Raw genomic sequence first — 26,255 nt, forward strand, 5'->3', positions numbered from 1 at the left:
TGTGATATCCTCTGCTCTCCAGTGAAAGAGAAATTTTCTCCAGATCACAGCTTCTCAGTCATGAAACTTCTTTGTATAACAACAGACCATGAAAGCAGATATTCTGCTAGAAGCTGCATTGTCAGTTGAATGAGCTAAAAATATCATTTTAGTTGGAAAAGAAAATCTATGCTAATGTATTATGTAGGGTGCATGGCATTTTACTGGCAAACCATTGATCCTAGAGGCATACTACCAATTAGAAAAAGTATCCACATAACATGTAGTACTCAACTCAAGGGTTGTACAGTTATTAAAATAAAAAAATTAACTTTGTATATACAGTCCTGTTGTATCTCAAAACCCAATAAGAAAGTTGTTGTCCTATCTCTTGATGTCAACAAAGAAAATTCCATGTTTCTAAGCGTAATATTCACTGAGATATTATTATTCGGAAAACAGGAAATTTGGGAAAAAATAGCATTAAATGTTGTAAAACAGTTTTCTCACATTTAATGCTAGTTATATCTAATTTTCCTCTGTTTTTCAAATTTGGAACATGGAATTTTTTTAGTTGGCATCAGGAAAAACAGGGCAACAATTTTTGAATTGGATTTTTGGGCAAACTTGGACGGTATAAAAAGTCAATTGTTTTTATTTCGATAATTATACAACCCCTTGAAACATGAATGACATGTGCTTACTACACGTTGTTTGTAAACTTTTTCTGATTGGAAGTATACCTGGATCAATTGCTCGCCAGTAAAATACCATACTCCCTGCTACCTACACACCCAGTATATTAAGAAATAGTATGTTTCTGTGGAGAGAGAGAGCAGAAGAAAATTATAGCAAATGCTGACATTAAAATTTCTTGCATTTTACTCTACTTCTTGAACCGAAATTGACTTCTGAGGAATATTTCGGATTAAAATCATGAATTGCGAAGGTTTGTTTTTCATACATGCATTTGGAATCATTATCTTTATTTCGTGTTTTTGAAAAACCAAAAAAAAACATCTGTATTTTCACATGTTTCTGATGACTTCTCTCTAATGAATGAATCTATGTACTTTTTTTCCTGTTTTGAGGTACTTTTGAAAAAAGGAAATTTTAACATTTTGATAATTTTTGTTCATTCATTCTTCTTTTTTTATTGTTTGTAAATTCCTATAGTTTAAATAGTTTTATTTTATGCAGACAAAAATCTTTTTTGATTTACCTTATTTGTATTCATTAATTCTTTACTGCCTTTCATATTTTTCTATGTTCAGGTTTCTTATTTTATCTTTTTTTCCCACCAGTCACGAGTTGTGTACAGTTTTTTCTTTCACTGCACTCCTCTATTGTATAGTTATATTGTATAATTTTACAACAGCTATAAATCATTCTCTGTGTAGACTAGAATTGTATTTTAAGCTGAATATGATGGAGGGAAAAAGTTCAGGGATAAAAGGCTGTGTGGTTCAGTGGAATTATGACTTCCAATTATTTCATAAACATTTACTGTAGACATCTGCAGTATTGAGTTAAACAAAAGTTCTCAGTTGTTCAGCAGTGACTGAGACCAATGATAGTTGCACTGATATTTGAAGGAATTTATATGGTTCTCTTTTTTTTTTTACCAACTCCTCTTTGATTGGTCCACAGTCTGATGCGTTCTGAGCCAGGGCTGGGCAAATCTATTGCCTGACATGTCCAAGGCATGTAAAAATTTCAATCAGGCATGTATTTTTTTTCTCTCGACCACATGCCCCATGTGGGAATTTGAAAAAAAAGGAAATTTTAACACTTATGTCCTTTATCATCTGCAATGATACAATTACTGCTACGTACATGTGGGAAATTTCAGTAAAAGGCTTTGTTAAACCTCCAGCTGTGGGCAGTTTTTGAATTTTTCTGTATGAAATCGCAGGGTATTTTATCTGCTATGTATATAGAATGTGATAACAACACACCCGTGAAATTTTACAGAAAATGTGAAACGTGATATTTGCATTGTCCGGCTGATTCAGCATCCCACAACTCATCCCACAGAGTACACAAGCATGTGAGAGACCAAAAGAGTGACTTAGAAACACAGGTGTATTTGCAGGAGCAGGAACGAAGTGAGTTTTAGTCCAGAATGGCAAATTCAAGGAATGGATAGGCAAGGAAAAATCAGACGAATGAGAGATTCAAAAGCTGCAAAATTTGTGAAGCCCACAGATGGCTGAACTATAGGGTGAAAAGAAAACCATTTTCATAGATTCATCTTTGCTGGAGCCCTGTCACATCTGTCTGTCTTGTATTGTAAATCGTATATTATTTTTGACACAAATAAACACAGAAATTATAGACCTGGTCTGAACTAGACATTCTTTTAAATACCAGTGCAACTCTGTCGTTAATCTGTATCATCTCTGGGGACAGTAAAGATCGTTTTGAGTTAGCTTTTCTCTACTGAAGATTCTTGTTGCGGATGTAAAGAAACATTTTTAAAAGTTATGATTCCTCTGGACCCTGACTCTTTATTTTGATAGAACGTGACATTCTTACCTAAACACCACTGTAAAAGCCTACATACTATTTCTAGTGAAATGTGTTTAGTGTAATAGTATCTTCATCACTATTATGACCGTGCATAAATTTGAGGTATCTAATTTTCTGTGTCTGTTTAAAGTGTTCACAAATTGAAAAAAAATTATGTGTGAAAGTGTGTATTTGTCCTTATATATATATTGTACAACACTGGAGTAAATTAGTCAATTCTGTACATCATTGCACCACGTTTATTTACTTTAACAGTTAGCGTACAAATATTTAAACCAAAAATTATAATGCTGTATTTGCACAAGTTAAATTTTCACTTTTTTTCCTCCCTTCAAATTTATCATTGACGGCTCTAGGGCGGCTGATGATGGTATCTTAAGTATATGCACTTGTCATAATGATTGTGACGTCCTAGTTAGCCATTATCGAGATTTAAAACACACATTATATATTAGAATACGGTAGAACCTCCCATATCTGAAATAAAGGCATTTTGTCTGTATCTATTTTAAATATAAAAATTTGGAGAGTAAATATCTCGGTAGAGCTGTAAAAAAGGGCAAAAAGCTTTGAAGCTGATAAAAAGTGAAACATTGTAAAAATTTGCTTTTTGTATTTAAAAAATTTTAAAAGATAGCTGAAGAGAGATTTTTCGTTCTGTTTAGTACATAATTTATTTCATGTAAACCCTTTCAGCTCACGTGAGTCAAAATACAAATATAAAAATAAAACATCATTTTGCTGTCTGGATAACGGGAGGTTTTAATATACAGGGTGATCAAAAAGTCATGCAACCTAGTTTAAAATATTTTTAAGATGCTATTAAGAAATAAATCAGAAAACTATATTAACTTGAATGAAGCAATATTTATGGATACAAAAACAAAGTTTGTGTTCAAAATATGAGCCTTTGGCGTGAATGCAAGCATGTATTCTTTTTGCCAGGTTTCTGGCCACTTTCATTCACGTAAGTGTAGCACACACTGATTTTGATCAAATGCAGAGGCATTTCATAATAGATGTGTGGATTTTCAGTGCACCAAATTCTGCTGTTTTGGCAGTTAACACAACTGAAATTCATCTGTAAAGGACATAGAATCAAGATTATCAGCACCATTTTCATCAATGAAGGATCTAAGCCATGGATATTTACTCAAACATTTCATCTGATCTGGAGCTTACAACTCTTGAACAACTGGAACACAATAGGCATTAAACTCTAATTTTTTCAGGGCTCTAAGAGCAGTCCCATATGACATATCCATCTGTGATGCCAACTTCTTTGCACTCTTTGAAGGTGACCACATAGGCGCTGATGCTTCCAACTTACCTGGGAGCCTTCCAGTTTTTAGCCCTATCAAAATCTTCTGGTTGGAAACCAAATTCTTCCGATTTTTTGCGCAAATTTGTACACTTCCTGAAAATCCTCAAATTGTTTGTTTTGCAGAAATGAAAAATTTGTAAAGAAATTCTTTCAGTCCTTGCAGTTGTACGCTGACCATGTTTCCTTGGCAAAAATCAGGAAAGATTTAGATTTCAAAAAACTGGAGATCGTCTATTGTTACCAAAATGATGCCAAAAGTGAGTGAACTAGCTAATTATTGCTAGAATGGCAAGAAATGAAGTGTGAAAATCACAGCAGATTAAAATGAAAAGAATGAATGGAATTATTCCACACAGAACAAAGAAAAAGTTTTAGCATGACAAACTTGTGATAAATATTCATATTTATAGTCATACAAGTATAATATTATATTATCACAAAAAATTAGAAACTTTGCCTGGTTTTAATTTATAATTTGTAAGTTGCATGTTAAAAACTTTGATTTTAGTGAAGAATAAAAACTCAAGTTGATTTTGTTGAAAATTCAGGAAAACCGGACATCTAAAAAAGAACAGGCAGGAAAAATACTGAAATGTCTCGGGGGGGGGGGGGGGGAATGGGTAATATGGTCACCTTATGCATTCCCTTGAAAATTCTCATTTTCCCTGTATGACACTTTTTTGTGTATTTTTTTTCTGTAAATATTTTGTCACGTGACAAACTACCGATTTTTTAGGTCTGAGAATTGGCACTTATGTGACCATTTTGTTCACGTATTCCATGCTGGCTCAGTAGAGATGCCAACTTCGCTTGTGGTCTTCAACATTTCTCGAAAATGGGACACCAGTCAGAATAGTTGTCTTGTTCAGTACAGAAACATTTGAGAATTCATTTTTGAACAACTCAATAACAGCTTTAAACGAATGCGTTGAAAAATATTGGTCAAACATAAAGATTCTTTGCTTCTGGCGTAAAACCATTTCAATCATACAACAAAGAGCCATGGGGGAGTATTGGTGCACATAAAAAATTTAAAGAAAAAGATTTTACATCTTGAACAGTATAATGTTGCCATCTGCAAAAAAATTTCACATTTACAGTCAATAGAATCTGAGAAATTAATTTTTTTGTAAAGGGTGACTTGCGTGACTTTTAGATCGCCCTGTATTATATTCAAATAGACTTGGATGTGTTTTTGCTTGTATAAATGAAAAGATAGCTGAATAGTTTCAATGTGGTTTTTGCGTTAATTGATGTATTATTATTCGTGAGTATGTGTGTGTGTATATATATATATATTATGTATTTTCTATTTGTGATATCTGCCAGTGTAGAGTTATTGCTTGAAAATTCTTGTGGTAATTATTTTTTTCCATGTGATGGATTGCGAATCAAAGTGGTTTCAAGTCACTGGAGTGCAATTTTTCATAACAAAGCGTTCTTTTCAAAAAAGCTCCCAAAAAAAAAATCAGTTTTCCTTGAAATACCTTTTTTGTTCATGGGACACTTAAGAGTATAAAGTGTCTTACAAGCAAAAAATCATTTGAAGGAAAACTGATTTTTTGGGAGCTTTCAGGAAGGAATGCTCTGTTATGAAAAATTGCTCTCCCATGACCTAGACCACTTTGATGCTCAACCCTCCATATGGTGACATGTTGTAATTTTGTGTATTCCCTAACTCTCCATAAATTCATAAAGCATCAAATTGAACGTTAAAATTATTTGAAACACAGCCAAACCATCAGATAAATTATGGTTATGTATATCTGAATTTTTTTTTTCATTGCCCACGACTGTTACTCTCGATGAATCCTAGTATATTTGTAGATTCTGTGTCAATTAATCAGATCTCTACGTGTCCCTTTGACAACAAACTCTCGTGAGTAGTGAAGACATCAATCAATGCTCTTTTGGGAACTGAATGAGCCACATCTTTTTCTTCTTTTTTGCATGCCGACTTGACTGAGTTTTGTCCAAAGAGGACTTTTTTGAACTGTATTATCCACCACTGTATTGCCGACACATTTATTGTGTCGGCAATTAAATAACTTTTCTTTGGATAAAAAAAAAATAGAAATGTTGAACTGGTCAAAGATTTTGTGCATACAATGTATTTTTTATAATTTTGTCTTTTAGAAATATTATGAAAAAAGAGCCCCCCATAAATCCTCAAGCATGGTTTCTTAAGTCATTAGACAGCTTTGTTTGCAGTGAGAGAAAGTGAACTTTTGGCTTTTTAATTGTAGTTATGTGATGCTCAACAGGCAAGATTAATACGCAAAGTTATAGTGTTAACCTAGGAGTCTTTAGTATATGTAGGATATATATACTCGTATCATGAGAAATATGTCGTTTATCAAGTCAAAATCTGTTGAAAAATTCTAAAATTTTTCTTACGAGACATCACTTGCTAATTAAGTCAAAAGTTGTTTAAATTTTTGCTCGTCCTGCAAAATGCTTCTAAGCTGAGTTACTCATAAAGTGAAGTTCCACTGTATTATTATGATTTTTCAGTTTATTTTAAACTTAATAGTGTCCCGCTTAATTTTAGAAAGTGTGGGTGGAAAAGGATGAACGAATCTTTGTTATTTTATTCTTGTATAGAAAGTTAAAGTTGATAACGAGAATCATTTTGACACCGTAATGTTCAAAAATATAGTGCTACTTTTATCTACTAATCAATGGCCTATTTTTCCTCCCCTATAGTTCAATGTCTTTCATGTACTTGTAGATACTGGGATATTCATTGTGTGTGTGCATTATCGATTAACAAGTCCAACCTATACCAAATCATATATGTGCCTATGTAAAAAAGTTGAACTGACATTTACAGAGTATTGTGCTTGATATGACTTTTTTGTTTCTCCTTTTTTGAGTGTGTTTTAAATGTAACTGCAATTGTGTGTGTGTGTTTGTGTGTTTGTAGGGGGTTGAGCTTATTGAAGTCATGTTGTATGTAGATTTTTTTAGATTCGAGGCGATGGGCACATGATGGATGGTGCTTTGTAGAATATTTTATATTGGATCTTTTTTGTACTTCTTGAATGAACTTTGTATTGCTGGCTGAAGAAGAGGAAGAAAAAAAAATTTTTGAATTCATAAAAAAAAATATCATGTGTGATGTGGATTAATGGTTGAGTGCATATGTGGGGTTTTTGCAATCGGTCATTTTAACTGTTGTGCGTGCATGTGTTTGTATGTAAATAAGAGAAAAATGTATTGAGAGTGTGCTGAAAGTTTTTTTATTTGCTTGGAAATGTGGTAGAGTCTGATATGGTCTTCCTAAAGCAGGGTCTCTTAACCAGGGGTCCATTTACCCCTTGAGTGTCCTTGGAGAGGTTTCATGGGAAGGGGGGTCAATGAGCTTGGATAAAAAAAAATAATTAACTTGTTCTTACATCATTGTATGCTGAATATTTTTCTGTCATTTGTATTTTCCTGTGTATAACCCGCAGTGGCACACAATCCGCATGCGAAATTTGAAGAAAGGAAAAAAACATAATCTGTAGTGCCGTATTATCTGTAGGATTTTAAAAATGGTAATTAAACTTACCTCGTGTTTCAATAATCAATCCATATATCAATTAATGAAATTTATTCATGAAAAAATAGCATTATTTACACACAAAACATAATTTACAGTTCAATCAAAAACTTTCAAATTCAGACTCATCAGAATACTCATCAGGCTGATAACATCATTTTCTATAGATTGTCCACAGTGGTAGATAATCTGCATTTTTTTTAATGTTTAAATCACTTTTTTTAACAGATGATCCACAGATTATATGGAGGGAAATACAGTAATTTTTATAAATATTGCAGGGAAATCCTCATCTTCATTTTGGAAAAACCTGATGTTTCATTATATTTAGATAAATATAATGAAAGTCACCATGGCAACTACAAAATAGAAAATTGTACCTAATTTCTTTATGTATGAGAACTGAATTAAGGACAACACAAAATTATCAGAAATTATGTCAGCGTGTCTGCTACCATGGAAAGGGATCTGTAAGTCCCTGATAAGTCAATGAATACACTGTTTTAGACAGATTTTTTTGGGGAAAAAATTCTCTATGACTCTGCCAAAGATGATGTCACTCTCCGCTATCCATAAAAAGATTTTTAACAGTTGGCTGATGTGGAGATATATTTTTGGAAAGAGAATATTCAACCAAAAATATATCTTTGCATCAGCCAGCTGTTAAAACCTTTGTATGGATAGCGGAGAGTGATTTCATCCTCGGATAAGTCATCATCTGGTCACATCATCAGCAATTGTTGTGTCCGACCGTCCATGTACGGTCGCATTCAGTGCACACGAGCTCCAGGGAAAGATAGATAATCATTGCCTCTGTAGTCTAGTGATCTAGGCTGTTCACCCGGAAAGTGAAAGGACGTGGGTTGAATTCCCCGCAGGGGCAGTTGAATTTTCTCTCTTTTCAAAAATATATCTTCACATCAGCCAGCTGTTAAAAAACCTTTGTATATGAATGCCTCTTGCTGACACCTAAACTTTTTTCTATTTTTCATTCCCTGCTGACTGAACTAATGAACATTGAAAACGAAGATTAGCTTTTTCACTTTGTAGTGGATTAAATGCTATTTTGATCTGAAGATGATAATTTTCAAACCAGCATGAACGATAGAACTCAGCCACTAGACTTATCCTGTTGCCGAGATATCTTCCACGCAGGATTTGTGCCTGAAACAACAAAACCAAGTAGACAGTGTAGATCATATTTTTAAATGGAAATGACAAAACTTTCAGTCCACCTTGTACCAGTGTATGAATTCAGAATTTATTCAGCCATTGTAAATGAAATTTCTCTGGGAAAAAATTGTTTAAAATTTATTCTATCCATGGAAATTTGTAATTATATTGATTATGTTTTATTCATTTCATGATGTATATTTCAAATTTTATTTAAAGGATTTTGACTCATTTAAAAATCCTTTGAAAGGTCATACTGAGTCAAGTCCAGATGCAGCTTTTGGGATACAAAGGTTTTTGGCTAAACATGGTAGTTTGAATGATGAAACAGAAATTCCTAGTTTGAAAGATTTTAAATAGCTTTTAATTGTTATATGTAAGAAAAAAATCTTGATTCTTTGTACAGAGATCAGGGCAAATTAAGATCTTTAGAGAAGCTGTAAGCACGTGAACAATTTGGTTTCCTTTATATCAAATCTAGTTCTCTCCACGTACATTAATGTTTATCTGAGGATTATTTTGTTTCAAAAATTTTATTTTATTTGTTTAACCCTATTCCTGGACGATGTATGTGTTAAATTTATTTGTTATGGAACATCAACTCTCTAATCAATCTGTAGAAAAAAATTGTAATTAATCAATTATTCAACTCTATAACTGACTGATTTTTGGCTACAACTTTGGACAATGTATAAGTGTTCAAAACTGGAATATCTTAGTTTACACCATAATTTCATAAACTTTTTCTTCCATCATCCCATTCTTCAATCCAGCCCACAAGATCTCACTCATATTATACTCACAGAGAGATCAGCCCAAGACTGATGTGTTTGGTCCTTATCCCATAGCCTTGTAGCTTCCAGCCGCCAGACCATTCTTCCCCCCCCCCCCACCCTAGAAGGGGATGATGTTGCCCACTTTAGGAAACACTGGTTTATAGGAAGATAGAACTCTAATACAAATACAAAGACCACAATAGGCAAAAAGCCCAACCAGGTGACTGAAAATAGATTGCCCACGAAAAATATGGATATCAAATATAACTAAAATGCAGCAACCCAAAATAAGAGCAATTACCACAAGAAAACAAATACACACTGAAGTAAAACTAATAAAATAAATTATTAGTGAGACAAAATAAAGTATGCTGCCTATAAAAACTTAGGTTGTCTTATCTAAGTATGAATAGCTTCTTGATTTATCCCAATATGTTTATCATATTTCTTTTCGAACATGTCAATTGTGTTAGAATGCACAGTCCCAAGGTTAAACTGTTTCATTTATTTACAACTGTAATTATAGAAAAATTCCCTGCGACACCACAAGCCAGAATTATCCCTTATTAGAGGATACTGATGTCCCCTTGTTGAAGCAGTTGACTGACCTTGTATTAATTACTCATGGCCCATCCTATCCATCCCGTTGAAAATTATAAACACTTCAATCATATCCCTCCCAACACCAGCACTCTTCCAATGTAAACACATTCAAAAAATCAAGTCTTCAAAGCTCAAGCCCAATGTGCCTCTTTTTTTCTAAAGTTTGTCTCCACATTAATATCCAGAAAGTCTTTCTTTGATGTGCTGTGGGCTGAGAAAATAACATCTCTTTTTCTCTCTTCTGTTACCAATCGAAGGCCTATCGCTGAGCTAAGGAAGGCTACAGTGTCTCTACTCTGTGCATTACACTACTGTATGTGTCTAAGGAAAGAAATTGTTGTGTCTCTATTTTATATTGGTTAGAGTGCTTGCCTGGATTGGAAGAGGACTAGGCTTCAATTCCTGGCAGAGACTAAACTACTTTTCAAAGTTCATCTCTGCATTAATATCAAGAAAGTCAGGAAAGTGAATTTCCCTGGAAAGTCAGGGAAGTGAAAAATGGTCAAGGGAAATGTAAAGTATTTGGCAAAAGTCAATAAAAAATTCCGCGAAAAGAAATGACTTGAATCTTGACTCAAAAAAACATTTGGAAGGATAAGATTTTGAATTATTTTCCTTTGTTTGGTCAGGGAAATTTTTGAATTTCAGTCAGGGAATGATCGAGCAGATTTTGATCAGAACCCTGCTCTTTCTTGATGTGTTATAGGCTGAGAAAATAACATTTCTCTCAATCACCTCATTGTTTTAAATTGCTATATATTGAGTACTATAATCTGTGACCCTCATTTTATTGACATGGGCAGGGGGTCTGTAGAACAATATTTCTCAACCTGGGGGCCATATGCCCCCCCCCCCCTGCAGTTCTGGGATATTCTGAGGGGGGGGCACGGGTGAAAATCAGTAAAAGATTGAAGATGCCTGATCTGGCTAGTGGTTCTCAACCTGGGGCCACATGGTTTCCTTGCGGTGCAGGGATATTCTAAGGGTGTCATGGGTGAAAAGGGGCACCGCAGAGAACTGTAAATGAATAAAGCTTTCAGGTGAAAATTTCCCATGATGGGAAAAATTGAGACAACTTTCAGATTCTAGCAGAGCCTTATAGAACCAGGGCCATCTTAACCCATTGTGCCCATTTGGATATGATAGGAGGCATCTCAGTCATGGCGGGGGGGGGGGGCTGCACATTGAGATCCGGTACTATGCTTTTCAAATGTAAATATGTAAGCTGCTAGTTACAGCTGAGCATAGGGCCCCCAGAACATGCACACATCACTTTGCATGGGGCCCAACTATGTTGAGACAGCCATGCATAAAATCCCCACAAGGAGGAAGCTTACTACCCTAGCCTAGGGTAGGCATGGCATGGATCAAGGGTGATGTATCGGAGGTTCAATTTATTGTATGGGTTGGTTTGTTCATCCCATATTTATGCAGACCTATTTCGCCCATATGATTTTACTTGTGAGGAGTGATCACCCACCTTCTGTGTCTGTGCCTGGCCCAGGATTCCAGAGATCTATCTTATTTATAAAATTTTTAAATTTATGTTTGATTAAATTCAATAAGTAGCAAGGGTCTTATATGATGAGGGTAGGAGGGGGGGGGGCTGTGTAAAACGGGAGTCATGAGAAGAAAATATGGTTCAAAGGGGACCTGGGCTGAAAAAGTTTGAGAAACACTGCTGTAAAACACAAAAGGTTAAGAACCCCTAAAGGAACATGCAATTACTACAGTGAATGAAAAAAACCTGCCCAAAAAAAAAAAACCTCACACTGGTTACTTACTGATGGAAGATTTATGTAACTGTACCAAATAGAGATTATGATGAGAACTCATCCTTGTCAATTAGTCTTGTTGTATACATAGTATGGACCTGACGTGTATGGCCAAAAACCATTGTGTCAATATGCATGGATTGTCTCTGCATGTCCTTGATGAGAGTGCACTTAAGAGGGGAATCTATGTAGGGATGAACGTTTTGTGATTCTGCGCTTGGAAGTAAGAAAATCCATGAAATTTTCAATGCTGTATGAAATTCAGTGAAACGATTCTAAATAGCAGGGATCTGTGTAAATATGAATGTGTTTGACAAAATCCTTGTGCAGAAATATGCAGCAAAACATCTTTTTAGACTTCATCGAATGATTTGTTTTTGGTGATATAATATTACGATAAGAATTTAGAGCTATCGAATATTTCATAACTGGTTCTTTTTTTTTGGTTCAGTATTAATTTTGCCTTCTGTACTTATGTCGATTTTTGATGATGTGTTCATTTTTTTGTTTTTAATAAAATTATATAATGAATACTATAAAATTATTTGGATGTGATGTGTCCTTATTTAAATTTTTTTTTTTTTCTGATCAATAAAAGATCTAATAATTGTAAAAATTGTTTTCTTTATAAAGTGTTTCAAAATTTTTATTTCTATTTACCCCGTAGCTCTGAACCAGAAATATATACAGTCCGAAAATTAAATAAAGAGACTTGACTTTATTGCGGCTGAAATAAAAAACTTCATCTGGGAAGCAACTCTCGTCATTCACATTATCAACATTCATCTATATACCGGCGACTCTGCAATATTTTCCACATAACTGGAAAGTGAAATTCCATATGACTCAAGAGAGCATGTTGTTACGTAAGTGGCATGGTGCATCTAAATGTGTTTTAAACTTGAGAAAAAAAATGCAAGTGAGACAGTTGGAGAGAGAATTTTATAGGGATATATTGGTCTATCAGATAAAAATATCTAAGTGATACACATGATTCAAAAGTGTGTTTGGTGAAACAATCAAGATCAATTCGCTTGGCTGATTTCTGTCTGCAAAGGGAAACTCACAAATGTAAGAAGATCGATAACTTAAAAATTGTGTTAAAGCTATTGAAGATTTATTCAGATTTGGATCATTGGCTAAGAGGAAACACATCACAAAAGTGAATGAACAGATATAAGAAGATTGCTGATTTAAAAATGGGGTTGAAACAATAGAAGAATCCTAGAAGTCTAGGATATTTGTTGGCAAAGGGAGAACTCATCAGAAAAGTTGGGGTCAAGGGATACAAGATGATCGACGATTCAAAAAATGTTGAAGGAATTGGAAGTCAGGCTTCCAATTTCTTTGGCAATGAGAACCTCATCTCAAAAGTATAAGAATGGATGCAGCAAAATTGACGATTCAAAAGTGATGTTAAAATAATAATCCTGGTTTCAACATACAGTTTATTGTGGCAAAAAATAACTACTCATCACTAAAGTCACAGTTGAAGGGATGCAAGAAGGTCGACGATTCAGAAGGTAATAAAGATGAATTCAAGCTTGGAATGTTGGCCAAACACAAACTCATCAGAAAAATTTTGAAGATTCAAAACTGGCGTTAAATCACGATTGAAGAATCCAGGCTTTGATGTCGAATTTCTGTTGGCAATGAGAAACTCACACAAATAGAAGAGAACAGAAAATATACTTAGAAGTAAGAAGTTGCGCGGTGTTGGAACAGTTGAACCATTCAGGCTGATACTGTTAGCAATGAGAAACTCGTGACATAAGTCAAAGAAGGGATATAAAAAGATTGATGATTCTCGAAGATCAGTTTGAAACTACTGAAGAATCATCCAGACTTGAACGTCTAGTTTCGTTGACAATGAGAAAGTCATTCGAAAGTCAAAAAACAATTACGAAAAAAGATTATTGCTTGACTGAGAATGATGGCATGCGAATTGAAAATTCAATTCGTTGGCACATTACTGTTTCTGTGCCATATATTTTGTCTGATGACAAGATCCTATTTGTCTGATGACAAGATCCTATTTGTCTGATGATCACTATGTTCAACATGTAAACTATGTCCAATGAAATAACTTCATAAATGGAGTTTTGGCAGGAAAAAAACATGGTGTTTTCCTCTATAGTCCTGCAACTAAACATTAAAGTGTCAAAAAAAGCCACAATCCCGTCAAAAGAAAAAAAAAATGTCTTCAGAATTAAAGACAATGTTAGTGAGTTTCTACTACAGAAAGGAAATTTTTCACAACTTTGCTGGAGCGTCATCTAAAACGACCATAGAAGAGAATTCTCCCTGTCTAATACTAGTGTTCAGCAGTTGGTCATTGCTTTATGATAATGTGCCCGTTCGACTGAGAAATTTTTGGTAAAAAATGAAAGTGTGTGTGTGTCGTGTATGTGCTCATTCATCTATCCTGATTCCTCCCTATCCGATTATTTGTCGCTCCTTACCTTAACAGTTGTCATTGGGAGGGCGCATTTTGAACGATGTTGAAGAAATCTAAACGATTGTGACATCAGGCCGTACTATAATGCAATTTTCGTATGACGATGAAGATTTGACGATATCATTGCAGTCTTTGTTAGATCTTGCCACTCGCTGTATAGATGCACAAAGGAAATATGTTTCGAATAAAAATCACGTACAATCCTTGTATATTGGTTTCTTTTTGTTTTGTGACATCAGTCTCATTATTTAACTATCGGACTGTGTATAAATACTTCTCTGTGTATAGATGCACAGCGCTGAAAAATAAATTATAGGCAGCTTTTTATTTTAACACAAGAAATTATTTGCTCCTGGAATCTGGATATCTGTCACAAGCTCTTATGAGGTTGAACTTGGATACATACGTGGAGATGGAGCTTTTTTTTGTTCAGGGCGAGGCGGTATTAACGAGGTATCTCTTAAAATCTCTCGCGTCTTTAAAACTCTCATATTTCGTCAATGACGAGCCAAGAGAGACTTGTTTTATTTTCCCCCTCCTTCAATATATCGATCAATAACCATTTTTTTTTTTTTTTTTTTACTTTGATAACAGATGGTGTTTGAATTCCCCCCCCCCCTTTTGGGTGGTATAGGAATAGATGCCCTCCTAAAAGAGGACGTCTGGTAACCCTACATTATATGCTGGTGAACAATGATATTCTTAAAATGAACATCGCGGTTTTCTTCCTCTAGAGCTGCTTTTTCCGTCTTTCGTAATATCCTATTATAGCAAGCTGGGCCGTAGTTAGTTTCGTTTCTGCTGCTTGCTTGAAATTTGGGTTCTTGTATTCTGTAAATTTCGACGGTGATTGGTCAAAGCGTGGTAAACACAAACACTCATGTTAATGAAGAGATATATATGCTTTTCAGAGTGGGGGAAAAAAGGGCAAAAGAGTGAATTTAAAACTAAAATGTAAGAGGACGCTCGAAATGAAAAAAGGACGAAAATGAAAAAAATTATGACAACCATAAATATGCCAAGGGGACGAGTGCGCGGATGGATCTTGTGTTCCGGGCACAAGCAGAGGTGAACTTGAAATATCTGCGAGAGGGCATGATAATGATATCAGTTCATATATATGTAGGCCGCTTCGCCTTTGACGCTGGAGGGTGGGGAAACAATGCCTCCTCCCCGTATTTCCGTCCATGGCTCCGGGTGCTGGACTAAAAGGAGGGACGGGCACTAAGTTCTTCCCTCAATCAATTATTAAAAATTACACGGGGGAAGGCAAAATGCCTGCGGCTGAAAGAGTATCCAGTTGCGGACCTGGGAATATGAGCGGTTGTTTAGCCACGGCAGTCCTATGGTTCCCTGCATAAAGATATAATAGAGCAGTGGACTCAGAGGCGCACTTGTAATTATTTCGCTGGGCACGGCGGGCATTTTCGTTCTTTCAAACCAAGTACAACTCCGAACTATCGCCATAGGCAATTCACTAATAAATGAATTGTGCTAGAAGTGTGAGTTTGTACCTAACAGTCTGAGTGAGTATTTAGTGTTGTGCCTGATTTTTCAGTGCTTCCAGGGCAGCAGGCACTGTTGTCCAAATTTATTGCCAAATGGTTTTCTTATTAACATGAAAAAGTAGTTCGACAGTCATTCTCGGGTGCAGCGTCCGCCAATACGCATCAAAATTCAATTTCACTCCAACTTTCATCGAGGAGTGAACATACTCCTTCAAATTTTAGGTAAATTTTTAATGGACCTATTTCTCTGTTTTCATAAGAAAATAGCCCTTTTTTTCCCCAAAACTACACCTTAAAATTTGGGAGAGGAATGAAAATACAACTCGAAATAATATTTTCGGATAGCACTGCTCGCATGTCAGTGTGAACCTTTGGTGCACCAGGGTGCCCACGAACACGGGGGGAGGAATGAAAAAATTAATTTCAGAGGGCCGAAAAGCTGTTTTTGTTGCACTTGGCCGCAAAATACTTAGGTCCGTTCCTAAGTGCGAGTCCTGCTCCAAATTGGTAACCGGGATCTCGTTGATTAATCACCTAGAGATTGTCAAATTAACCGTGTTTGCGACAATGACGTCACCCGGATGCTTCCACGGCCTAGCGGGTCGGTTATTTGGTTCGTATTTCTTCGGGGTTTTGCAATAGCAATACTTCTTGAGAGTCTGATCATCGACGCACCACGACTGATCCCCGTACCTGTTGACTCTGCTGATGTCGCCCAACACGACGAACTCGCCACCCATGTTCACGAGAGTGCCTTCGAACACGCCTGACCCGGGATTGACTCTGACGGTTACCAGATAGGTCTCTAACGACCACTTGACGTCACTGGAACGCAGTGGCCCTTTCTCTTCCTCGACTATGTCGTCCATTGTTGCTTTGAAGTATTCTAGGGCTTTAAACTCGAGATCGTCGACGTCGGGATTGCTGTCGACTTCTTCTCGTGATGGAGACGAGACGTAGGCATCAATGATTTCAGCCATGTAAAATTCTGAGCAGAGGCTCTCTCGAAACGTGCTGTTCGTCCAGTCGTTGATGGTTTGTATAATGGTCCAAGCGGCCTGCACTGTTCTTATGTCCGTTTTTGGCATCTCTTTGCGATCGTGGCACGTGCACCAGTGAGGGTGGATCTTGGCGTCCTTGCAAGTCCTTTTCGGAGATATTTCCTTGAACAGACTTTGGCCATACCCGGTGAAGTTTTCCTGAAAAATAAAGTGACAAAAAAATTCACTGTAAGTAAGACCATCGCTCAAAAGTTACTGTTACTAAGAATTATTTGCAAGAAAACGAATAACAATAAAAAAAGAAATTATTAAATAACACCCCCCCCCCCCCCGAATTACTATCCTTCATTTGTTAATGTTGCTGATTGATTCTAGTTGCCGGAATCAGTTGAAAATATTATTGTTCGCAAAAAACCATTTTTTTTTAAAGTCATTTTGGTTGAAACCATTGGAAAATCAGTGTTGATGCATCATTCTTCAAAAACAAGACTTCGTTGTAAGTGAAAGCATTCCAAAAAGTCATCATTGTCGTTAAGAGTATCACTTATAAAGTGATTGCTCACAAGGTCATCATTCTTGAAAGCATCTGTCACCAACATAGTTGCTTAAGAAAACACGTAATGTTCCAAATTACGATATGATCATTGCTGAAAGGTCACTGTTGCCAAGAGTATCAATGGAAAGCTACTTTTGCCATGGGTATCAATGGAAAGCTATTTTTGCCAAGAGCATCACTTGTGTGTGTGTGTGAAACCTACATTTACCAAGAGTATCAAATTCCCTTCAAAAGTCACTGTTGCCAAGTACATCGCTTGAAAACCACTGTTTGGCAGAAGTATCATTCAGAAATCCTGTTACCAAGAAAATCAAAAGTCACTGGCATCAAAAACCTCATTCAAAAGACGTTGCTTCCAGAGCGTCGCTAAAAAGTCAAAGCCGCCAAGAGCATCGCTAAAAAGTCACAGTTGCCAAAAGAATTACGTAAAATCCACAGCTGCCAAAAGCTTACGTAAAATCCACGGTTGCCAAAAAAACTTGTAAAATCCACAGTTGCAAAGAGCATTTAAAAACCAATTGTTGTCAAGGGCATTTAATAAACAATTGTTGTCAAGAGCATTTTAAAAAACAATTGTTGTCAAGAGAATTTAAAAAAAAACAATTGTTGTCAAGAGCATTTATAAACAATTGTTGTCAAGAGCATTTATAAACAATTGTTGTCAAGAGCATTTATAAATAATTGTTGCTAAGAGCATTGCTAAAAACGCATAGTTGCTAAGAGTATTGCTTATAAGTCACTATTGTCAAGAGCAAGCGCTTTAAAGCTCATTTGTAACCAAAAATATTTCTTAAAAAAACTCGGATATTTTAAAAGCATTTGTTGTTTAAACCATTGCCTAAAAAGTCAGAACTATGACAATTCCCACGTGGTGTAGTGGTTAGGATACCTAGCTCTCACCCAGGAGGCCCGGTGTGGGAAAATTTTCTTTTGTGGGCCAGTGGCACGACGTGTCTGCCTACGGATCAAAAGTATAATAATATTCAGTTGTTGTTGTTTTTTTTTTGGGAAGTTTCTGTCTACATTGCTTATAAAATGACTAATTTGGAGAAGAAATTGCAAAACAAAAATCAGCAAGATATAGAGTATTATAAGCTACACACATTGCTTTTATACTGGTAACCTAACGAGTGTGAATTTCGTTAAATTGAACACTGGCCTTGAAGACATTTACCTTACGTCGACCCTTGAGTGATCGAACTAATATATCCTGCATCGTTTTATGGACATCGAACGGGGTTGTCAGACGAAACTGATTAACTGTCAGACTTCGCTCCGCATCTGGATGTTTCTTTAAAAACCATTTCGGATAATACTGGAACATGAACGGCATCCTTTCTTCGATTTTGCCGATGTAAGTGTTGAGGATGCCCCCGAACCGGATTCCGTGGTCACTGAAGAAAATCACGGCGGTCCTGTTCAAGACACCCGATTCATGCAGGTTGCGGAAGAGCTGGAAGGTGGGCTCGTCGAGATATTTTGCCTCGTTCAGGTAATTGTGCGAGATCCTCGAGACGAACGTGAAAGCGAAGAACGGTCTCTTATCCATGACTTTCGCAAACCTCATCAGATAGTCGTAATAGAACTCGGGCTCCGAAATGTAACCGAAGCAATAAGTACCGCGTTTTGCTCTCCAGTCAGTCGATTCGACCGCGTGGACGATCGGTCGAGCGTAATAGTCCGTGGGTGGTTTCAGGAAACCTTTCTTCAGGTACACGAACGTCCCCCAATCGGGATAGTCTTCAGCGTACAGGGTCCGATATCCGGCTCGCGCGTACTCCTTCCACACGAAATCCAGATCGTCGTAGTACGTGTTGTACATGTTCTTCGAACTGCGGTAATCGGACACGAATCGGCCCGTCAGCAAGGGCACGATGTTGACGAAGGTGTTGTCGGCGACCTTCGTGTGGCCGTTGAACTCGAAGGGCTGCACGACTTCCTTCAAGAACTCGTGGGTCTTTGGGAACTGTCGTATGAAGTTCAGCTTCGAAACGGAATCGATGGCCAACAGGATCACGTTCAGAGGCTGCTCGGACAGGGCGTCTGTCGCGGCTTTGGTGCGGGGGATTTCTACCTCGGGCTTCAGGATCGCCAAGGCGAGGTAATCTTCGAAGATCATGAAGCTCGTCTCCTTGGAATAGCAGGTGACCCGCACGAATTCCTCGGTCATCGGGGCACCGAGATCCAGTTCTATCTGCGGCAGAACATTGGTGACTAGATCCACCGACTTCGTGAGTGACTTATCGTCTTTGGGTCTTCTTATGGGTTGATAAAAACATTTCAACCTCGTTGTGTTGAAATCCTTCTTCACTAGGGTGGCATTAACGTAGATGCGGTTTCCGTCTATCCACAGGTACCTATCTTTGTAACACTTGCCAAGTTCGCCAGTTATATTTTTGTAATACGCGGCTACGCTGGGATGGAAAGGATCGAACTTCGGTATCCGGCATCCCGGCGTATCGATGAGATACTCGGATCGATCAGTGGATGTTGCAGCTCCTTTAGGCCTTTTGGTTTCACGCACGAAAATTGCTTTAGATATCTCCGAGATACTGTACACCTGTAAGTAATTCAGCAAGGTAAGTACGATGAGCACCGGCACGAGATATCTCGCCGTCTTCCAAAGACCGATCCAAATCACTTTCTGCGAGTTGCGATGCGTTTCTTCGGCCATTATTATTTCGTCGCGATGCGCTGTCTTATGAGGCTTACCGGTTTCAGACGGGTTACGTAAGACATTATTGACGACAATTCATCGTTTCAACTCTCCATACTTTCTACTCGAAATCAAATTCAGAGAATTATATCAAGACGTCGGACGACCTCTCCTCTGATCGCAACAAGTAAATATCTGGGATGAAAGGAAAGGGGAATACTAACAACATGTAAGTTTAAATAACAAGCAGCTGAGGGATACTTTTGTATGCTCAGGTTTACCATTTGGACCGGTAACGCGTTGATTGCGCGATCCCCTATTTCATTCGTTCATCTCCCTTCAGACGAAAATTGGGAAATCCTTGCAGTACAAAATTCGTTAGCAAATTTTGTGAGGTGATAATTAGTGTATTACACCCCCCCCCCCTCATTATTTCGTATTTGCTTTGAGCTTCAAGTGAGTGAATATGCTAATGTTGCTGAAGAGAACGTTTTCGTTTATTCACTCACCCTTTCGGTATTCGGTTTATATTGCACGAGCAAGAATGTTTCGGCACTATGGGTTTTTGGCCTCAACCAAGCACTTTATATCACTCAAGTGATCTGTGAATGCCGCTTAGTTCATTTTTACAAAATTAATTTTGAGGTTACGGGCCAAATCGGATGACTACGAGGGCCACATTCGGCCAGGGGGTCATGGGTTGAGCATATATGATCTGGCTCAGGGGCTCTTAACCTTTTTCAGCCACGACTCAATGTCAACAACAACATCAACTTTGTGGCCCATGGGACTTAGTGACGGACTTGCATCGCGAGGTCCCGGGTTCGAACCCTACTGGTACCGCAATGGGGTCCGCTGAAGTTGGTTTTCCATGGTTCTCAACATCGAAGCGCGAATGCGAGCCGATCAGCCGATCAGAAATACACTTCACTTCAGAAATATAGATGGAAGCACAGAAAACTCAAACACAACGCTAGATAAGCACTCAGACTGTTAAGTACACACACATACACTTCCGGCATAACTCACTAGGTAGTAAATTGCCCATGGCGATAGACCTGAGTTGCGCTCGGATTGAAAGAAAGAAAGACCCATGGGATTTTTTGAGGCGCGAATATGAGAGCCGATCTCCATGTTTAAAAGTCTTGCCACAGAGAGCAAATTCCTACAAACGGTACAAATATTCAATCATTACACTTCACTCACAACTTTAAATATAGATGGCTGCACTAAAAACTTACGCACAATACTAGACACGCACTCAGACTGTTTTGGATACCCACACTCACACTTCCGACGTAAATTGTCCAGGGCGATAGACTAGAGTTGCGCTCGATTTGAAAAGAAAGAAATAAAGACGCATGAGAACTGTTTGTTCTACCAAATCAGTGACGCAGAAAGAGCATTTGAGGAGCTTATTTTCAAACGGGAACATTTTTCCTTTTGTTTCGAAATTCATTTCTCAACGGTTTCTGAATCTTTGGGATGAGCTCTATCCGATTATGCAACAGGGTTTGTTCCAATGGGAATATTTTGGGGGAAAATTATAATGTAAAGCTATTCGTTTCTACTAAAAAGGGGGAATATATCCACCTTGTTCATTCACTTTGACATTTTTTGGTAGAAAATCTCGATAGCGGACACCTGTAGGACTGGAAAATTTTGTCCCCTAACGAGGACTGTCCGTTAATGGATAGTAAAATACATCGAGTCCCATCGACGTAATTCAATAATTGTCCGTTACTGAAGGTGTCTGTTATGGTACAGGGTGTCCTGTAAGTGCTAATGCGGCTTTTATCTCATCAATCGTTCGTTGTAGAGGTACAATTCCAGTTTAAAAAATGATCAACGGGCGTTAAAAAATTACTGTGTACCAGTATTGAGAGTGAAAATACAATGTGTAACAAAATAAAAAAAATCGTAATTTTTACGCGGTCCCCATTGTTCTCTAACTTCCAATTAGAAAGTTGTAACCCTGTCTTTCCCGAGGCCAGCAGAAAAAAAAAATCCATATTTTCAAGTGCAATATTCGCCAAGATATTTAAATTCAAAAATCGGAGAAACGTTATGAAAGAACAGGAAAAACTAACGGGCAAAGCTCCTTTCCCTCATATATGTTGTCCTCTCCCAACATGTCGCCAGGCTGAGAACCACCGACCCACGTGACCCATAGTTTAAGAGCCACTGATCCTTAGAGATATTAGTTTCTTCTTCCTCCCTTTGAATGGATACGAACTGTTTGACGTAAATCTATTTTCTTGCAAATAAATATGATATTTGTCGTCAACAAAGAAAGCAACGAAGTCTGTTTGTCCAGCAGCTTCGTGAGTCTGAATGAGTATCAAGACGAGCAACATCTTGTTATGTTTTATCCAGGGATGATTATCGCTAAAAAAAATAATACTTAATAATTGAACCAACATTTCGGATCTCTTTCTTCACATGCGACTGAACAAGAAGTTGGTTAGTACAAAGGGTACAGTACCTTTAAAATGAATATGCATGTTATCGTCATCGAATTAATTTTCATTAGTAGAGACTCCCCGGATCCAGGGCGATGTGCCGAAGCTGAAGGGGGAAGGGGCTATTTGTGTAAATTCTTTGAATCATCCCCTATTTTACGGGACAGACAAATTTTTCTATATTATACCGCTCTTGGAAGGGGCAATTGTCTCTTCCCCCCCCCCGGATCCTCGCTTGAGTAAAGGCAGACATCTTCAGCTGTGAATGAAGCGTAGGCATGGGCGGAGATACAGGGTGGGGGCGGGGGAGGGCATTGACCCCCCCAGCGTCAAAAGTGGAGTCGACTAATATGTACATATGAATTGACATCATCATCATCGTGCCCCCCTAGCAATAATGACCGTGCCCGCCCCCCCCCCAGACTTTTAAGTCTATCTCCGCCTATGAGCGTGGGCAGATATATTCAGATTCGAATGGGGCGGATGCCGGAATCTTTAGCTGCTAATAAAGCTGAAGTAGATATCTTCAGCTGTGAATGGAGTGGAAGCAGGCAACTTCAGCAAATGAAGCCGAAGTAAATATCTTCAGCTGTGAATGGAGCGTAGGCAGACAACTTCAGATTCGAATGGAGTGAAGGAAGGCATCTTCAGCTGCAAATGAAGCCGAAGTAGATATCTTCAGCTGTGAATGAAGTGGAAGCAGGCATCTTCAGCTGCAAATGAAGCCGAAGTAGATATCTTCAGCTGTGAAGTGGAAGCAGGCATCTTCAGTTGCAAATGAAACAGAAGTAAATACCTTCAGCTGCAAATGAAGCTGAAGTAAATATCTTCAGCTGCAAATGAAGCTGAAGTAAATATCTTCAACTGTTGAGGTGTGAAAGCCTTCAGATTCGAATGGAGTGAAGAAAGGTGTCTTCAGCTGCAAATGAAGCTGAAGTAAATATCTTCAGCTGTTGAGGTGCGAAAGCCTTCAGATTCGAATGGAGTGAAGAAAGGTGTCTTCAGCTGCAAATGAAACTGAAATAAATATCTTCAGCTGTGAATGGAGCGTAGGCAGACATCTTCAGATTCCAATGGAGCGGATGCAGGCATCTTCAGCTGCAAATGAAACTGAAATAAATATCTTCAGATGTGAATGGAGCGTAGGCAGACATCTTCAGATTCCAATGGAGCGGATGCAGGCATCTTCAGCTGCAAATAAAGTCGAAGTAGATATCTTCGGATGGGGATGGAGCGAAGATAGACATCTTCGTTCCTTTCGAATACGTTTTCGATAGTGATTTTTGCAACAATATGCTTCTAATGATTGTCCTTGCAACAATATGCTTCTAATGATTGTCCTTGCAACAATATGCTTCTAATGATTGTCCTTGCAACAATATGCTTCTAATGATTGTCCTTGCAACAATATGCTTCTAATTATTGTCCTTGCAACAATATGCTTTTAATGATTGTCCTTGCAACAATAAACTTTCGCCAATGCCTCACATGCAACAATAAACTTTTGCCAATGCTTCACATGCAACAATGAACTTTGAACAATGACTCTTGCTCCAATAGGCTTTCAAAACACTGCCTCCACAAACCATGCATTTCTAACAATGTTTCTTGCAATAGAGTTTTCAGAAATGTTTTGTGGTAATGAGTTTTTATCAATTATCAATTATTTCTGCCTAGTAACAAATGGGGATTGGTTGTTGGGTATTAAGTAAACAATTGTAGGCATGAACTGTACAAACAAATTTATATTTAAAATTCAAAAATGTATCAAATCTAAAAATAATAGGTTGAAATCCGGGCCGCCTTTTGGAGACCGCTCAAATGATCTGGGAATGTGCCCCAGGCCATTTGAGTAATATGGAATTGCACCGCTGATCACTTAAATCTTAAGTGTGTCTATAAATGTACCTGCCAAGAGTCATTTTAGCAATCAGGAACTGCACCGGGGCTCACTTGGGTGATCTGCAAATGTGCCACGGGTCACTTAAATGATGCGGAACTGAGCCACTAGTCACATAAGTGGTCTTTTAATGTCCCGCTAATTCGTTTTTTTATATATATTAGACTTGATTTTAACAAAACTAGGTTTGAGGTCGCGGGCAACATCAGATAACTAAGTCACACATTTACAGATCATTTAAGTGACCCGTGGCATATTTGCAAATCATTGAGTGACTCGCTACACAGTTGCAGAGCACTAAACAAGGGGCCCGTGACGCATTTCCAGATCACCTAAGAGATTCGCGGCACATTTACAGACCACCAGAGTGACCTGCGGCATATTTACAAATCACTGACGTGTGGCAGGGTTCCAGAGCAGATTAGCGGCCCGTGGTGCAGTTCCATATGACTTACGTTACCCGCGGCATAGTTCCACATCACTCAAGACGATCACTTCAACATGACTCAAGTGGAACGCGGCCACGGCTCCCACAACCTATAACAATGTCCTTCGAGCCAGACTTTCATGGGCCCCTTCTATGGTGGATTTATAGCGTGGAAAAAAACAAAAAAAGTATGGTAATTGTCACGGGCTTTCGGACTGGAGCCCCGTCAGCCACCCCCTTTTGACATGTAGAGCTATGCCTGCAGTACATTCCTAGATCACTAAAGTGGCCCGCGACACGTTCGCAAATCAATGAAGTGGTTCGCATTCTCGTAAAGGTTGTTCACCCTTGCTGTATACACAGTATACTCTATATGCATACTTTTACCAGAGGCGTATTTATGGGTTTGCCACCTGGGCTACCGAATATTCGGGCTACCCGAATTTTGCCGCCTTTCTTTCATTGTAATTTAATTTTCTTGACCATTCATCCCTGGAATTCGCTACCCTGTGCTATAACCCGCTTAGCCACTCACCTGTAAATATGACCATGTCTTTTAAGTCCTTCTTTTGGTCACTCTCTTGTTCACACACTCTCTATGACACTCCTTTGGCCATTAACATGCTTGCACACCATTTTGGCCACCACATACTTGCACCAGAGCCGTCTTAAGAGCATCATGGGCCCCCGGGCCAAGTGGTTTTTCAGAGGCCCTACCTTGTGAATTCTAGAAAATTTCAACCGGATCACATTTTGTGAGGTCCTTTTCTCCTGAAGCTCTCGGACCGTGACCGGGTGGGCCCATGCGTTAAGACGTCACTGGCTTGTATGCTGTTTCGGTGACTCTACATACAATTGCATACGGTCATTCACATGCGTGCACACTGTTTTGGTCACCACACGCCTTAGGTCACTCTTTTGGTAATTGACATGCGCTACCCCACAAGCTTTGCGTCACCCATTCAGTCATTCACATGCTCGCACACAATCCAGTCATTCACATGCTCGTCCACAATCCAGTCATTCATATGCTCGCACACGATTCAGTCATTCACACGCTCTAGGTCACTCTTTTGGTAATTGACATGCCCTGCCCCACAAGCTTCGCGCCACTCATTCAGTTATTCACATGCTCGCACACGATTCAGTCATGCACATGTTCGCACACGATTCAGTCATTCACATGCTCGCACACACTTTAGGTCAGTGATTCTCAACCTTGGCAAGCCCGCGGCCCGGTTTCATTCACTTTGTGAGTGGAAGGCCCGGTGAAACACAAGACTAACGGATAATCAATGAGAAAAAATGATGAAACGGGGCCCGGTATGAATGATGTCAGGGCCCAGTACCCGGCCGAGGCCCGGCGGTTGAGAAACACTGCTCTAGGTTATTCTATTTTTCACTCACATGCTTGAAAACTCCCTAGGTCACTCACTGACCTAGTCTTCAGTATATACTAATTTTCTTAGCCACTCGTACCTAAAATTTGCCGCCCCTCCGAACTTTCCGCCTTGGGCTATAGCCCGCTATAAGACCCCCCTGTAAATGCGTCACTTACAGGTACTGTTACTGCTACTTCAA

The 26,255-nt window shown here is 38.3% G+C and overlaps 2 protein-coding genes across 2 annotated transcripts in view; one reads left to right on the forward strand and one right to left on the reverse strand.

The window, feature by feature from the left end:
- LOC149070081 (DDB1- and CUL4-associated factor 7-like) overlaps window positions 1-14,373 on the forward strand; it is a 29,722-nt gene extending 15,349 nt beyond the window's left edge. The window contains exon 9 of the mRNA XM_089249687.1: window positions 12,374-14,373. Within this exon, the coding sequence (XP_089105813.1) occupies window positions 12,374-12,379 (6 nt within the window). The 3' untranslated portion in view covers window positions 12,380-14,373. The remainder of the gene's footprint in view (window positions 1-12,373) is intronic.
- A 1,703-nt stretch (window positions 14,374-16,076) lies between these two features.
- Window positions 16,077-20,041, reverse strand: LOC149070082 (uncharacterized). Its single transcript, XM_089249686.1, has 2 exons — window positions 18,404-20,041; window positions 16,077-16,871 (listed from the first exon to the last, which is right to left on the reverse strand). The coding sequence occupies exons 1-2, from the start codon at window positions 19,901-19,903 to the stop codon at window positions 16,203-16,205; spliced, it is 2,169 nt and encodes a 722-aa protein (XP_089105812.1). The 5' UTR covers window positions 19,904-20,041; the 3' UTR covers window positions 16,077-16,202.
- Window positions 20,042-26,255: the final 6,214 nt, after the last annotated feature.

Source organism: Pholcus phalangioides, unplaced genomic scaffold (genome assembly GCF_987345545.1).
Source record: "Pholcus phalangioides strain wild (caught in Gottingen) unplaced genomic scaffold, Ppha-v1.0 ptg000022l_1, whole genome shotgun sequence".
In the NCBI taxonomy this organism is placed as follows: Eukaryota; Metazoa; Arthropoda; class Arachnida; order Araneae; family Pholcidae; genus Pholcus; species Pholcus phalangioides.